The sequence below is a fragment of the Syngnathoides biaculeatus genome, chromosome 21 (genome assembly GCF_019802595.1).
Source record: "Syngnathoides biaculeatus isolate LvHL_M chromosome 21, ASM1980259v1, whole genome shotgun sequence".
Classification (NCBI taxonomy): domain Eukaryota; kingdom Metazoa; phylum Chordata; class Actinopteri; order Syngnathiformes; family Syngnathidae; genus Syngnathoides; species Syngnathoides biaculeatus.
The window spans coordinates 4916773-4933436 of record NC_084660.1 but is presented as its reverse complement, the minus strand read 5'-3'; the positions used below and the strand labels follow the sequence as shown (position 1 = coordinate 4933436).

The 16664-nt window shown below is 46.8% G+C and overlaps 1 protein-coding gene across 1 annotated transcript in view; it reads right to left on the bottom strand.

Annotated features, from left to right (window-relative positions):
• Window positions 1-594: 594 nt before the first annotated feature.
• adam19a (ADAM metallopeptidase domain 19a) overlaps window positions 595-16664 on the bottom strand; it is a 33235-nt gene continuing 17165 nt past the window's right edge. The window contains exons 4-23 of the mRNA XM_061809188.1: window positions 12825-12906; window positions 11364-11440; window positions 11108-11282; window positions 10015-10080; window positions 9512-9583; window positions 9285-9451; window positions 8606-8690; window positions 7826-7968; window positions 7571-7748; window positions 6361-6450; window positions 5482-5677; window positions 5283-5391; window positions 4201-4405; window positions 3184-3261; window positions 2265-2373; window positions 1992-2133; window positions 1651-1747; window positions 1360-1575; window positions 993-1171; window positions 595-696 (exon numbers count right to left, since the gene is read on the bottom strand). Of these exons, the coding sequence (XP_061665172.1) occupies window positions 651-696; window positions 993-1171; window positions 1360-1575; window positions 1651-1747; window positions 1992-2133; window positions 2265-2373; window positions 3184-3261; window positions 4201-4405; window positions 5283-5391; window positions 5482-5677; window positions 6361-6450; window positions 7571-7748; window positions 7826-7968; window positions 8606-8690; window positions 9285-9451; window positions 9512-9583; window positions 10015-10080; window positions 11108-11282; window positions 11364-11440; window positions 12825-12906 (2512 nt within the window). The 3' untranslated portion in view covers window positions 595-650. The remainder of the gene's footprint in view (window positions 697-992; window positions 1172-1359; window positions 1576-1650; window positions 1748-1991; window positions 2134-2264; window positions 2374-3183; window positions 3262-4200; window positions 4406-5282; window positions 5392-5481; window positions 5678-6360; window positions 6451-7570; window positions 7749-7825; window positions 7969-8605; window positions 8691-9284; window positions 9452-9511; window positions 9584-10014; window positions 10081-11107; window positions 11283-11363; window positions 11441-12824; window positions 12907-16664) is intronic.

The window sequence follows — 16664 nt, the reverse complement described above, 5'->3', positions numbered from 1 at the left end:
AAAAACAAAAAAACAATAACAATATAATTTATAAACAATATGACAAATGGGGCTAGGTGTGTGAGCATTTCTTCGATAGCCATGTATTCTCTTTGTCCTCACTAGTAGGACAACGTTGGAATACCAGTAGGGCAACTCGTGTAGTTTTGCCTCACTAGTTAAATGTACCCATCTTACTAATATGCCAATATTGCCGAACTGAGAAATAAGAGCGTATCATGGATATGGAAAAAATGCTCAATGCCCATCGTGGACTGGACTTGTGGTAAAGATTTTCAAGCAATCGTGGACACCCGCTCCCCAGGCATGAAAAGACCTCTTTGGCACAGAACACAAATCCCAGACAAATTGTAAACAGGACAACAGTTTTACGTACACAAAGAATGTTTTAAAATGACGTTAAAATAACCAATTTTGGCAAAAAAAAAAAAAAAATTAAAAAATGCTGTGACGCTCCGTGTCAGTCTGCGAGGCCTCCGTGCAAAACCGCGTCAAATGTGGCGAAAGATTGCCAACGTGCCGTACCGTCGCTTTCGTGTCTGCCGGGACCGCTGAGTGGTCTACCGTTGCGGCGACCTTCCTTTAGTGCAAAAAAAAAAAAAAAAAAAAAAAAAAAAAAAAGGCTTCGAGGGAGAAGAGAAAGGCCGCGTTCACGATGGAGGCGAGCCCGCCTTCGTTTTGGCACCCGGCACTGGTCTGCAGAAGCAGCAAAAGAAACAGCATTGTTTAAATCTAGGATGCCGGGGGAAAGGATCCAACCGCCCCACAAATAACTTGATGAAGTAAGTAAAACACGCAGTCACACATACTATCACGTGCACACTTTTCTCTGACTAACAGACATTCTCTGTTACACACACCGATACAAACACATTTGGAAAAAGAAAACAAATTCGGCCACTCCCACGACCTCTAAAAATCCCCCCCATTCAATGTGGGAGATACATTCCAGATGCCCATCAGCTACAGGTGAAAATTTACAGAGTACCCACCTGAGTGCTCTGAGAGGGGGGACGCCTGAGACCCTGCCCACGGGCTTCCGTCCTCCTGCCGGGGGCATCATGACCAGCAGCCTTGGCGACGGTTTCGGGGTGAGCACCCGGACTGGCGAGCTTCCTCTGGCGGGACTGAGGGGTAGGGGCCTCTGCGGGGGCAAGGGTGATGGTCTGGGCTGAATAAAGAAAAAAATAAAATGTTGTTTATACAGCGGTACCTTGAATATGAGTATTATTATTATTATTATTTTTTTTTTTTTTTTTTTTTGGGAGGTTGGGGGTGGTGTTTGAATGGGTTAATGGCCTTTCCATTCGATTCCACATTGTAATTTTTGGGTGGGGGGGATGAATTAGGCAGCCTCACCAGTGGAGATCGCATCGGGTTGAGGGGCAGCGGCTTCTTGGGCGGGCTCAGTCTCTGCGGGGGTTTCCGGGGGGCCGCCGGGAGAGGAGGACGGGCCCCCTTGATGTCCCGAGTGAACGGGGCAGGCCGCAGGGGTCGCACGATGTTGACCGGCTGGGTGCCACTCGGGGCCGGGTCCGGCCGGAGAGGGAGAACCTCTTTGTTGGTAGCAGAAAGCTGGTGGAAGAAAAAAACAAAACAAAACATGAACTCTGGGGTTTTCCACTGGAGTTGATAGCCCCCTGAACTCACCCCCTTGTGGCTGCTGGCTTTGCCGACTGGCCCCACAACCTTTAAGTGAAAGGCGGGATTCAGGTGGCCTTTCTTCTTGCCGTTGTCAGTCTCCATCCTGGCCACAAGAGGGCACCAGAGCATTAGAAACACTGTCAAATATGGTCGAAAACCAAAGCGCACAACAAAGCTAGAGTCCCCAAATGTGGATACATTGTCCAGTATTTGGAAGCCGTTCATCGCAGACAACACACAACGGTTTGTGATACTTGGATCAAGACGAGGTGCTCCAGTCTCAAGCAAGACAAACGCGAGAGCGACGGGAGAGCATATGCAGAGTATTACTAAGTTAGTCACGCTACTTGTTGCTCTTGTTCTTCTCTCTCTGCGCGAGCCACTTGTGGAAGTAGGAGGTCTTGACCCAGTAGCAGTAGAAGAGCAGCAGCGCGCCAGGCAGGACCACCAGGAAGGCAAACAAAAGGCCCGCCACCAAGCCCGCCTGACCTGCACGCACCGCACAAGACCTTTGCGCCATTTTCCAAAACTAACTCTTCAAAACAGCCCCAAGGTGTCTTAGTCACCTGACCGCCAATATTCCGTAAAGCGTCCTTGTTTGTGTGTGTGTGTGTACTCACTATCGTACTGCACAGGCCCACTGTCCACACTGCCTCCAAGTCCCGGCTTCTCGCAGAAAGGGGGCGCCCAGCCTCGATGACAGTGGCAATTTCCGTTGCTGTTGCACACCTGCGGTGGGCACGACCGGCACTGAAGTCAAGCAAAGTCAAAGTGGAAAAACACAAACCATCCGGACGTTTCCGTGTGATAATCGTTCAAGTCAGAGTTTTGTGAAATAAATTCACAACCACCAACCTATTCCGACGTACGGCTAATGCACATACTCGAAATGATGAGGACAGAAACAAATGTGAGTAAAGAGCAACGTGTAGCTCGAGTTTCTACATTTCGCAGTCTTTTCAATTCATTGTCTTCAATCAACTTCACATATTTTTAAAATGTGGAAGAAAGCCAGAGATCTTAACTTGGCAATCTACACAGCACGAAGGCCAGAGCAGAGTTTCAGACCCAGAACCTCAAAACCGTGAGACGGCCGCCTCCCTCGGCGCGAGCGCGCTGGCGCATAAGCAGCGGCGACCCCCTAAGCCTGGGGGGCAGGCGGCTGCGCGAGTCTGCCTTCCGTTTTCATGAATTTTAGACTTTCTAAACACACACGGGCGAGCCCGGCCTAACCCAACATCGGATGACTTCGTAAACAGAGCAGAGCGCAGGACTGGAATGGTGGCCTATTTGGACATTTTCAGCTGCTGCTTTCATTATCAGGAAAAAGCCGGCTGACCCACCCGCCAAGAGGTTTATGGACTAATGAATCTTGCATGATGTCTCCTTATCTGCCTCAAGCTCGCTTCTGCTGCCTCCAATAAATCTTCACCTTGACGGATGTCGTATTTCAAACCTTGGGGTTTTTTTTCATTTTTTTATGTTTTCTTTTGTATCGTACGCACGGTTAGACAGCAGGATCAGGTTTTGTGTCCTCACCCCGTTGTCGTGACAGCGCGAGATGCAAGTATCCAGCTCGCTAAAAGACGCGTTTTGACATCGGCGGTCCCGGCACACCTGCGACAACGACACAAGCCAGCGAGGTCACGCACAAACACGCATACACACACACACACAGGCACATCCCAAAAAAAGAAATTGGTTAGACAGTCTGAACAAACCAAAATTGTCATTTTTGAGATCAGATCTTTTATTTTGAATTTTTACCGTCAATCTTTTTTTCCACACCGATGCAGTATTAGTTTCTATATTTTTTTTCTCCACTGTGCGTTTTTGCTTTTGAGGGGCTTTCGTTATTTCTTTTTAATTATTTTTAAACATCTCATGCAAAACAGTCCAATTAGTGTGGCCCCCTGCTGGGCTTGTTTGGGAATGTTTGCATGTCTGTGCTTTCCAGCAGTATAGAATAATAAAAAAAAAAAAAACAGATTTAAATTGTGATGCTGTCGTATGAGTGCATCTATGACTCCGTCGATTATGAACGTTGCAGCGCGCACAATCGGACAGAACTGCTGTTTCTTGTGCAAATTTGCTGCTTCAAAGGGACATTTTATGGAAAATTGACTTTTTTATTTGCTTGTATGCAAATAGGCGGCACTCTGGAGTGCCTGAATACACTGATAGGACCCTGTGGGAAATCATTATTTCTTTGCTTTTAGCCATTTTATGATTTTTTTTTTGTGTGTCTTTGACGCGAAGATCTACACAAATAGAGTACTTTAAAAAAAAAAAAAAACATTTACTTTTTTCTCCAATGACGCCACAAAAAGCTTTTGCAAGTTGCTTTTTTGGAGGAACCGTCTCAGGACGTGTTTGTGGAAAAAGTGCTAACGATAGCAAAAAAGTGGCGCCGTTGCAACACCCCAGCGATGTGCCGGTCGTCGTGGTAACGTGGCGCACAGCACAGACCCGTCCCCTCCCCCCAAAAAAACAAAAAAAAACGAGCGATTGCAACCAAAGTGGGACAAGTGGATGTTTGAGCGAGCCGGACGTCACCTTGCCCTCGCCACACTTGGTGCCCGTCATGACCAAACCGGGGTCCGGCAGGTCCCCCTGGCCGTCCTGAGTGCTGTACACGTAAGTGCCACGACATTTGACCTCGATGCCTCCTGTCTTGATGGTGGTGTCGATTGACACGGCGTTGGTGCCTTTGGGCTTCTTGGCGGCGCTGTGGCACTGGATCTTACCGCATTTGGCGTCACTGGACAAAAATGAAATAAAACGACAAAAAAACAAAAAATAACGGATTAACAAGGCCTTTTCCAGTTTTTCAAGTTTTTCCAATTTCCAATTTCCTATTTGAATCATCACCCTTCTTCATGACACTACTGAAAACGAATCTTGATATGTGGGGGGAAAAAAAAAAAAAAAAAAAAAAAAAGCCCTGAGCAACAATCCTGACCCAATCGATAAAATCAATTTATCGCCTAGGCCTAAAATCAACTGTGGGCTTTTTCCAGGTAGTTTTTAAAAGTTCTGTTTAACTTCTTCCTCTTTGATATGCAAATCAAAACGCAAACTCACACACGCCATCTGAGGGGTGGGGGAAAAAAAACGATGACAATTACAGGATGATGAAGCAGAGAGTTTGTTGCGGTGACTAATGCAAAGATTAGTCAGATTCTAACAGGGGAGATGTTGCATTTACATCTCCTGTAATCAGCTTCAGTGTGACCGCAACAGCGTCTAATGATTCCTGTGGGGTCGCATAATTGTTTTGGGCAGCGCGGCAATCAACTTCCTTAATCCGCGGGTTCATTAACATTACCAAATTGCTCATTTGGAGCCATTAATTAGTCAGAGCGGCATGCGTTCGGATGGAGGAATGGAGAAAAAAAAAAAAAAAGAAAAAAAAAGAAAGGCAAATGGGCTCATCAATCATCTCCAGTCTGCACACTCAACTGTGCGATTTTTGGACACAGAACATCAAAGAATCTAACAGTTGTTGTACATTAATTGGCCTATTTGTTTATCCTTAACATCGGGACAGGATTATGTTCACGTCTGGCTTCCCTTCGCGGGCTCCGTTCCCGTAATTCCCTTCGTGCAAGTTGTGGCTCGGGGGTCTCGTAAATCACCTTTTTGCACACTTGACGTAGTTGCCGCGCTCATCTTTCCCGCAGTTCCCAAAAGCGTTCCCCGCGGCGTTGACGTCTTCGAAACAGGCGTCGTGGGCCGGTCGGGCGCCTGCAAAACACGCCGCGGCCCCGTAATTGCACAAGCTGCTTGCACCTTTAAGACTGATAACAACCGGAACCGAGCAAGAACCAACCTTACCGGAGCCCCACAGTTGCAAGCACTGCTGTTGATGAGTCAGACACATGCCGTTGTAGCAGTAGGCTCGTCCGTACTGGCAGGAAGAGCCGTCCAGCAGGTAGACGTTGGCGGGGCAGTACGGCGAGGCGCCCGTGCAGTACTCGGGCAGGTCGCAGGCCCCGGCCGGGCCCCGGCACATGGTGCCTGCTTGCTTCAGCTGGAGCGAGGGGTGGAGCGTTGTGGAAAAGGATTCATTTGGCCGCGTTCCCGCGGTCACATCGTCGATATCGAACATTGATTGGCAAATCTTTGGTGCCCCTTCATACGTTGCAAAAACGGGTGATTTAGTAACGGTCGAAACTTTTCACCCGAGGTATGTGCTTCCAAGTTGTACAACGATGTTACAGATATACTGGACACACCAGGCAAGGCATGCGTTTTGATTGCCATCATTAGGCATTTAAAACTGTCATTTATTCAGGATTGTGTTTCCATAGTTATGTTATTTACAAGGTAGTAATAAGAATAATAAAGCTTGGGGGGAAAAAAAACTGCTTCATTGGTTGTTTGGCATCAGGAGACAAAAAAAAAAAACAGATCCCAGAAAAGGAAACAAAAAGCAAAACTCATTTTGAATGATGCCGACGTCGGTTACGGCGGGAAATCGAGATTCTATTTTCAGGCTTATCGGGCAGCCGCGCACGAGAGGAAAAAGTTCTGTCGGGTGAATAGTTGAGCGAGCTCGTTTCGGACTGTCACGGAATATCAGAATTTCTGCATTTGAAGAAAGAGAAGAGAGTTTTGGAGATGATAATTGCGACCTGTGGGGGGGAGGGGGGGTCTACGCGGCTGACACGGACATGGAGGCTCACAATGTGTGTGTGTGTGTGTTAGCATTACCTTACAGCCTTGACAACACACTCCGTGGGCACACTGAGCCGCTTCCTTCAGGGTGCAATTATTGGCATGGCAACAATCATTGGCGCACTCCTGCAAGCAAATCAGGCTCAACTTATTCATCGTCATCATTTATGATCATATTCGTTCATTCGCGTCGACCCCACTTCCCCTTTTTTTTTTTTTTTAAATCATTTACGAGCGGAAGTTAAAAAAGCAATGAGCCCGATCTGCTTGAACCGACTCTGTCATCATCATTTTACCCCCTGAAATGTTCACGGTAGCGGCTTGGAAAGAAAGAAAATTCTTTCAGCTTGTCCTCTCAGCCATTTTGGAAATGACTTCGTTGTTGGATGCCTGTCAGAAGCGGAGAAGTGCGATTGAATTCCGTGCTTCGGAAGGGGAACCACCGCGACAAAAAAGTTTCAAAGGATGCAAAATGTGCACGGGGAAGAGGCGACAGTCAAAAACTGGGCGTCTGGGACCAAAGGCCACGACCAAAAACCTGCTCTGGGTGATAAGGATGAAGACACTTTGCGGTGTCAATTCTGCGGCAAGAAGATTTAAGAGGACGAAGGACAAGTCAAAAACTTCACAAAATATTGGCGAGGAGGGGCGGCAGCCGAGCGTAAAAATAAAAATGCAGCGGTGCGACACACGCGCCGCACACACAGCGGCATCGCCTGTTGCCATGGCGCCCTCTGTAGAGCCGCCGGTTCTGCTCCTCCAAACAAATGTAAGAGTTGATTCAAGCATGGGGGGGGTCGGTGGGGGGAGACTAACGGGGGCAAATTATCCTGGCACGACAGAACAGAGGGGGGATTACGGCCGACGACAACAACAACAGGATGCGCTTGTGTGCTGTGACAGTCACTCAACAAAGGACGAATGATTCAATTATGCAATGTCCAAAGATATCAAAATGGCTGCGGTATATAACTGACAGTACATAAAGTTTTACTTTTACAATTAAGTACATTTTACTGTGTCCTTTTTTTACTTTAACTTCAATATGAGTGCCTTTCACGTTTCCCACCGTGCATTTTTGTCACCTTCGTGATCAACGAGGTGTGCTCTTAATCAATGTAGATGATTGTCATTCTGTTCCCATGTTTTCATGTTGATAAGTGCAGTCGCCAAGGCAACATTGTCAGAAAATTTGTCAGAAAGGTTACAAAAAAAACAAAACAAAAAAAAAAAGCAACATGCTCACATCGGGTTCACCACAGTCGCACTCCTCTCCATCCTCCACGAAGCCGTTGCCGCACCTTTTGCCCCCCACCAGATCCTTCATGTTGGGCATGTTGTAGAGACACATGCCCCCTCCCTTCTGGAAGTAGCTGTCAAGGTCACGCTTGCTGCACTGGCTGAACACCCTCGGAAACGGATGCCTGGGAGGAAGTCGCGGAGAGTCGGTCACGAGGGGGGGGGGGGGGTGTGTGAAAACACACACACACGCACACCTTACCCGGTAGCGGCGGCCATGACGCAGCCCCCCTGGTCGGCCGTAGCTTCCACGCAGCAGCCGTCGAGGTCGTGACTCATCCCAAAGTTGTGGCCGATCTCGTGCGCCATTGTGGCGGCGGCCCCGATGGAGAGCTCGGAGTGGTCCTGGACGGTCCAAACACAGACACAGACATTTGGATTCCGGTTCGTCACGCCGCGGCTGCCCGCGGGATGCCGGCCAGCAAATTAGAAGCTGATCAAGCTCGGAGGGGCTACTGATCTGTCCGGCTGGGGCCCGTCCCGGCCGCGTGGTCGTTGCTCACCGTGCGAGGGAACAAAACCCAGCCGCAACAAATGCGTTGCCTTCATTTCTCAGCATCTCGCTTTGACTGGACAAAATATCGGCAGCCCGGTGGGTTAGTAGTTCCCACGTCTGCTTTAAGAGTTCTGAGCTTTGGCGTTTGAATGTCAGTTCAGGCCGTCCAGTGTGGAGTTTGCACGTGAGCGTCATTGAAGACCAACTTGGCCATCGACAAGAATGCGCCCGTGAATGCTTATTTGTCTATTATCTGCCTTCTTGTTGGCTGGTTATGTTTTGTTTTTTTTTTGTTTGGCATATAAATGCCAAACTGATGAAAAAGTGTGCGTGTGTGTGTGTGTGTGTGTGTGTGCTTTGTTTAGGTAAGCAAGGAAAAAAAAAAAAAAAAAAAAAAAAAAACAGAATAAGGTGCAGGCAGTCGTTTTCAGCAGGTTTCATGTCGAGCAGTGAGGCAGAAAGGAGAGAAAAATTGCTCCCGCGTACCACGTTGATCCCTCCGGAGTTCTCCAGACTGCACATGCCCTCCAGCGGTGCCATCCCGATCGTTGTCCCCTTGAAGATCACGCCGCTGTGAGAGAGGTGAGCGCGTAAACAGCATTTAACTGCCGCCTCCTCCCCGTTGATTTAGTGACTTCACAGCAGATGAGCATCGATCGCTGCTGCTCGGAGGACGACGACACCTTGACAACCTCCGTTCACCTTCGCAAACTCAAACGTGCCCATAGCTTTGAAAAAAAGGCTCAAATATCAGATCAGATTTTTTAAAGGCCGTAGCTACACATGGGGATAAGCATGCCGATAAAACAAACATCTCTACTTTAGCTTTAGGCCAATCAAAAGCTTTGATGTGAGCGCGATGCAATGATGGAGACGGGCAGCAAAGGCCCGTTATTTGTGCATCACGAAAATACAGAAACAATTGACGCCCCTCCCAAGAAGGGTTAATAGTTGCTTATAGACGCCACAAGGTGGCAGTAACGCAATTACAATGTGACTGTGTTCACGCAGCGACAGACAAAAATGAATTCAACGCCAACAGGAACCGATGCTACGTTAACGACTGCATTCTGAATTCGAGTATTTAATAAAGACAAACCAATAAAAGCACAGCTTTTTTTTAATCGTAACAATATATTTGTTAATAAACGTTTTGGGAACTCACGTGAGCAATTGGGCGTTGTCGTGCTTCTTGCGGGACTTTAACTTCTGTCTCCACTGGAGGAAGGACCAGAGGGTGGCGTTGGGCTCTTCTGTGACAATGCACTGGTCTCGCTCGGTCCAGACCTCCAGACCGATCAGAGGCACGCGGATGTTCAGAGCCCTGTAGAACTGAAACGGAAAGACCGCCGTTCATTTTGCCGTAAAGGTCAGGGTGAAAGTGCGGCCTACCTTGTCCACATAATTGGCAATTTCCATGATCCTGGTCTTGATTTTCTCATAGTCCCTATTTTGTCGTCTAAACTGCAGGAAGGAAAAGACGGCGAAGCATCAGCGGCAATAATGAGGTCAAACGGTTTGGAGATCCCAGCGCTCAACTCAATGAGTCCCGCTTGACCGCTTGCACCCTTGTCCGTCATTGTAATTATACAAATTGTACGGGCCGGGTCTGCACTTCGGCGGGAGAAGTCCGAACGAAACGGGCGGGGCTCTTAAAGTGACGTTTATGAAGACAGAATGCCTCATTGATGGAGTTTATTGTGGAGTCCAGAGGCCCCTTCTGCTTCCATTCCCACTTTCCTTCATTAAGCGCAAGAATCGACGCACCTCAGACCCTCGTATTTTCTCCGTAATGTAGACACTCAGAATTTCTACTTCTGACATCACGAGAGCAAGACGGCGTCAGGACGTGCTCCCTCCTGCACGAGATGACGGCAGACTTTGGCATTGCTTACCAGCGTGTTGTCGGCCACAATGTAGAGCTCCATGTACTTGGTGGTGCCCCAAATGTTCCTTTTCACCTGGAATTAGAGGGACAGGAATATAGGACTGAAGCATTTTACGCAAACCGCACAGGCAGTAACAGATGCGAGATATAATACAGTACGTGGTCATTTGACAGCTTCCAAACCTCTTTTTTTTTTTTTCGTGGCAATTGCGAAAATGGCGTCACAGTTGCCATGGCGGCCCCTGCAGCCTGCGATGGTTTCCCAACAACCCTTTGAAAGGTTGCCATGGCTATGCGCCGCGAGCGGACCCTTTTCAAAGCCAGCTGCGTACTGTATATCCCTCCAAGTTCGGCTTCCCGATGCTTAATCGCAGCCACAAGGCGGAAGCCTCGCTGGGCTGCAAACTAATTGATTCACGATATCTCGGCGTTCGTCGTTCACATCCCCGCTATTAGCGACTGAAAACAATTCCCGAATACGGTCATTTATATGACGCTTTCTGATCAGTCTTCACCTGTGTTGCAATGATAAGTCATTCAAAACATCCACGACGTGCTTTTCCATCATCGAAATAACAAACCCCCAAAGCTGCGGAATAAATTCACTGTGGGTTTTTAGTCAGAGCGACGCACACAGCAAGCAAAAACCCGTGGACCCGACGTGGGGTCGCGTTTGCGCTCCAACCCCGGATGGTTAATGGGCAGTCGGCACGGGGGGAAATGGAGAGCCAGGGGAACGAGGAAGATAAAGAAATGGATGGCGGCCCAGTGGCGCGTTAAGAGGGCTTCGGCTAATGATGTGAATAAACCCTTTACAGTGATTGATGATATAAATAATGGGGGGGGGGATTAGAATGAAAATACACAAAGCAGTCAAGACAAATGATGGCGGAGGACACCTCGGAGAAGTGCAGCTAAGCAAGCAACATTTGTTTTATTTTCTCTTGTGAAGACGCGCCAAACACCGAAGTCGCAGCAACACCCGAGAGCTACCCGAGAAAGGCAAAGACGATCCGCAGCCAGCCAGGAAAATGTATCTCAAGGGCAAGTAATCATCAAATGCCTGCACGTGTGTTTGTTTGATTTGAATTTACGCTCACCCTTAAATGATGCGGTCTGAGGAGGTCCCGGATGTGATGCGACAGTGCACCGTGACGGCCTTGGCCGCAGTCTCCGCCTTTCAGTTCCAGTTGGTCTGCGGACAGCAAGGAATGGCGGCGGCCGGCCGTTGGCTCCAGGTAGAAGGTGTTGTTGACATTCAAAGAGATCAGGCCCCTGTGTCAAAGAAACAAACGTAACGACGGCGAATTCGAGCAGTGAACGCCTGTAAAAGAATTACACGGGTCGTGTCCGCACCTGACCCCCGAGCACGTGCTGAGGGCCACCCAGGAATCCGGATGTCCTCTTACACTGCCGTGATAGAAACAGTGATCCTGGTGAAAGAAATTTTTATTTTTATTTTTTTATAAAAAAATAAAAGTATTTGTGCGAACACAGCGGTGTAAAAGTTCAGTACATAAGACTTCATAACAGCAAACGGGGGCAATTCCTTATACAGTGGTACTATCGTGAATTTGTGTTCTCGAGCACTTTCAAAAGAGGGAGTGGTACTTCCCAATCACCCCTGTATGGATCGCTCATTTTAAATGTCATAAAATCGCCAACGGGTACGGCTACGATGCGCTCTGGGAACCCTCGTAGCGTGGCTGCTCTCTCGTAGCCTGATGCGCACATCAGGCCGCTTTGCTGGACACAAAGCGATGACGACAAGCTCCTTTGAAATCAACCGGAACGTTTTGCTTTGACCTAATATATGCCGCGTGACTCCTTGTTTAAGCGTGAACGACTCGCGCTAGTTTGGGGTATCGAAAGCTGCCACATTGGCCTGATTACCTGCCGCCAACATTAAAAGCAGACTTTATTGCCACCCGGTTTAAATTATGCGAGCAGGTTTGACTTTTTTTTTTTTTTTTTTAAACCATCCCAAATTGTCAGTTCATCAGAGCGTGAAATGAGCTCTTTCATTCCAGCTCGGTTATAGCAACATACAAATTAATTGTCAGCCAGGGAGAGAGAGCGAGAGAGAGGAAAGAAAACAACAACAACAACACCACCCCCCACGCGACATCCAGCAATTAGTCTACTGCCAGTAGGTGATGTGAATGCAGGGGATGGCGGCAGGTGTGGCCTCCAAATGGAGATGTACTGATGCAGGCTGTTTTTAACCCACTTAATTCTTTCTGTAAAATGGATTGGAAAGCAGGGGGGGGGGGGGGGAAGCAACTATGCATGAGCAGTAGCGAAGACTTACCTCCGGTGTATTTAGAAGCCCTTGCATTTATAAAATTACCTTACGCCGTAATTCCTTTTGGAAAGACAAACCTCACAAGTCCTAATCGAATCAGCGTCTCGGCCAAATCAGTTTAGCGTGGAACGGGAAAAAGAAAGTGGGGGATATTAAATCTTCTGCCGTGTAAGCAGAACATCATTTTGTCCTTTTTTTTTGTATGCGCGGGATCATCCGAGAAGCAACGTTGACATTTTTCCATTCAGGTTGTGTTTGCAATCACGCAGAATTTAGGAGGGAGTGTAAGTTATCTCACTCATTTAAGATGCCCGCAATGCATTTTGAAAAGCAGCGACAAGTGGCAACTATATTGCTCACGACCAAACAAAATGTTCAATTTATACTTGAATATGATTTATATGATTTATTTAATGACACTTGAGGGTTGGGCACCAAAAACAAAACAAAAAAAAAAACCAATAAGCGCGGACCCAGAGATTTAATACGCAATTTGAATTCATTTGACTCACGGTGTAATTCCGACTGGTCACGGTCACCGGCCGCCCGTTATCCACGTAGTAGGTCTCGGTGAAGTCTGGACCCAAAAGCTCACTGAAATCAGAAACGAGAGATCATCTCACTGTGACTGCGCAAAAAGAAGCCAACAAATTTATGAGCGTCGCCCCCCCCAAAACCCGGAGTCAAGATAAAGGCCGCTTGAAATCGGGGGTACAAACAGTTCCCGTTTCTTTGCCGGCGGTCGTTCGGGAGAAAACGCCACCAAAGGCTCGTGTGCATTAGCACGAGTCCATTGGAAATCGGACGAGATTATGCCCGCCCCTTGTGCCGCATGCCCCCACTGTGGCTTTAATTAAAGTCTGAAATAAAAGGGGATGAAGAGGGGAAAATAAGGCGCAATTAAAGATTTGTACATTTCTGCTAGGGGGTGGGGGTGGAGGTGGGTTGGGGGGGGTGGATTCTACCCGTAGAAACATCAAATCCTTGCTTTATGTTCAGTGTCGGAGGCTCAATAACACATTGAAAAAAACAGAATGAATCAAAATGCACGCGGGCTGACTCCTGGTGGACGTAAAAGACAATCAATGGCCAGGTTCGAGTTCAAAAAATTACTGTATGTGCTCATCCTGGGTTCTCCGGGAGACATCTGGAAAAACAGACTGAGCGTCTGCGCTGCGTCGGCAGCCGATGACAAACCACGAGGGGTGCTTTATGGGGAGCGAGAAAATGATTACCGTACTTTCCCGCCTATAAGCCGCAACATTTTTTTTTACACCCTTTCAAGCCTGCGGTTTATGCGGTTATGCGGCTAATTTGTGCATTTTATCCTCTAACGGCCCCAAGGGGGCACTCGAGCGGAAAAGGTAAGAGTGAGACCGGTGGAATATATGTGCCACGGAAGTGACTTTTTCCTGGTGCGACCCTGTTAGCCTTAAACTATCTGTGTACCATTTTTATTTGTAAATATCTTGTGTTTCAATGTGGGCACTTTTGCACAGCTGCGGCTTGTGTATGTACCAAATGGTATTTCCTTTACAAATGTACTGGGCGAGGCTTATAAACAGGTGCGCTCTGTAGGCTGGGAATTACTGTAACTGAAAAAATGAAAAAAAATCCAGAAGTGCCTCATTGAAAGATAACTCTAGGATACTATCCTAGTATTATTTCGTGTACCACCGGAAAATTAAGTCAAATTACTGGCCTTGTGCACACTTGCAATGACACCATTGGAGCAGATTTGCATGCAAAGAGGAAACACAAAAAGGCTCCCAGACAACCACTTTGAAAGCTTAAGTAAGTCATTCCTATTAAAAAAATCATTTTATCAGTGAAATGCCTCTGGAGACGTGAGAACGTGTGCGAGGTGCCATTTTCTCTGGCCAGATATCGGAGACTTTTTTGCGGCTGAGCGCGGGGAACTCCAGATGAAAGATGGCAAGCGGGCCCCGCGAAAGGGCCCGTCGCTCGCGGCCCGTCTCAGGCAATCGCACACCTGCTCTTTATGTCGGACACGGAACCAGACCTGAACTTGACGGGAAACGCGAGAGCGGGGGAGTCTTGACACCGGCCGAGCAGCCAATCTACATAGAAGATATGTATACAGTATGCATTATACTGCCCCAGGTGGCGAAAGTGGAAATGGAGGATTGTGCCATTGAATTCTAGCATGAAATGATGATGCAGAAATGGGTTGTCACATTCTACAAATATATTAGAAATGCATTTCTTTTAATACAGTACAATACTAAAGACGTTGATTTCTGTCCCACCAGAAAAAGTTAAATTTCACAATATAACGCGATAAAGTGTTAAATTTCAGACTTCATTTCACTTCAGACAAGGCATCACTGTACTGCGACTGATTCCGGGCATTTTCCGCCACCCCCCCTTCCCCCCCAAAACCGTCATCCCGCGAGCCGAAAGCTCATCACTATTTTTTTTTTTTTTTTTTTTTTTTTTTTTTTTTTTTTTTTTGGGACTTGGAGCTGCCAGTCATCGTCACTGCCATGTGATCCCGAGCCGGAACAGACGCCGTTGAGAAGAACAAAGCCCGTGTTTGATTTGAAATCACAAAGTGGAAACACAGAGGGGGGCTGACGGCGAGTTCAAACAAATAATTTCCACGGGTTTGAAAAAGAAATCAATGAAGAAAAGTGGGCTTCTTAAACAGAGTGACGCCGCTCCATAAAGCTATCTCGACTCCCGCAGGAGTCCAAATTCCCACCTGGCCGTGTCAGGTGTCAATATATTAAGCTTAAGTCAGCACGTTATCTAGGACACCTTTTCCCGGTTGGGGAAGGAAGAGATTTGAAATACTTCTGAAGGCCTCATAGGACACTGTAGCAATCAAAAGAAAGGGAAAAAATAAATAAAAAAAAAAAATCTACATATTCAGATCAAAATGCTCCATCCAGGGTTGCCATTCAGCCATTCCACCCACACCCAAAAAGATTACAATATAAACACAATGTTTACACACCAATGCAGTAATAGCGTAACATAATTATGTCAAATGTAAAGAACTAAATGGTACATCGTTATGTTCAAATATCAATAATATCGATGCTAGTTCTCTTGGGCATAAGTATGAAACTAGTAGACTTTCCAAAGAAAAGGTTCATGTGATTTGGTTAAATGAAGTGCAAATTGTCTTTGGTTTGGAGTTTGTTTTGCAGTGAACTTTAACTGGGAGTCACAATAAACAGCTTGAAGCAAGCACGCTTGGCGTCTTTTCTGAACAACTTTTTCGCTATTTGCCAGATGGCATATAGCGCGTTCAGGGAAATCATCATCCGCTCCTTCTCGGCAAAATCCAAACACAGAACACAACAGTTATTGATGGAGCACCAGTAGGTAATTTGTACTCTATTTCAACTTCGGTCTTGCAGTAACTACCCCACCACCCTTCTGGCCCACGGCCCATTCATTGGTCTAAACTTGCGCACTTTTCTGGAAGTCTGTGCTACCAACGAAAGGTGATCAGATCTTGAGCCGGACGCCAACATTTGTTGTTTCAGGACTTCTGGTTTTTGCCGCTGACCTTCCGAAAAGCGGACGCTTTGTCTCCTCCGGCTGCGCATACGTCAATCTGTTTCCAGGCAACTGGAGTCCGCCGCATCCAGCGCGCAGCGCCGCATTCTCCACCTTACACTCGTGCGCTTAATGTTAAGCTGCTGTTTGAAAGTCAAACTACGACAACAGAAATTCGGGATCTGAGCAAATACGGTTTAGACCTCCACCGCGGAATGAATGAAACTCGTAAGTCCAAAAGGTACGCGAAAATAGATTTTTGTTTTGTTACTCTAAGTTATCGCTCAGCATGACTTCCAAGAAAGTGAAAAGCGCAATTCAAAAAAAAAAAAAAGTGCTATAGTAGCTTAACCATCTTAATGTTGAAAAAAAAAAAAAAAAAAAAGGAAGGAAACAATAGATAAACATGAGAAAAGTGTGTACACAAATCTATGATCTGTACAATTGTGAGCAAACAAAATAGATTCATACGATTTTGGGTTTGCAAACATTTTAGTTTAGGAAGCGTTAAGTTCCTGAACTGAGTTTGGACTGTATTACGATTTTCTTTTCTGTTTATTGTTTGTATAAAAACAACTGGGTCTCTTGAGTGAACTTTCGGCAAGAAGAAAGAAATGGGGGGTAAAGTGTGAACTAAATCTTGGTCCTGGGGATATTTTGAAAAACACGGACTTGTTATTAAAGCATCTGGGAACTCATAAATTGCTTCCCCCCAAAAAATAAAAATGCATTAAATGTGTCCTCGATCACATTACAAAAAAATAAAATAAAATAAAAAACAAACAAACGCGTATAAAACCTTGGTGCAGTTTGGAGGCTCG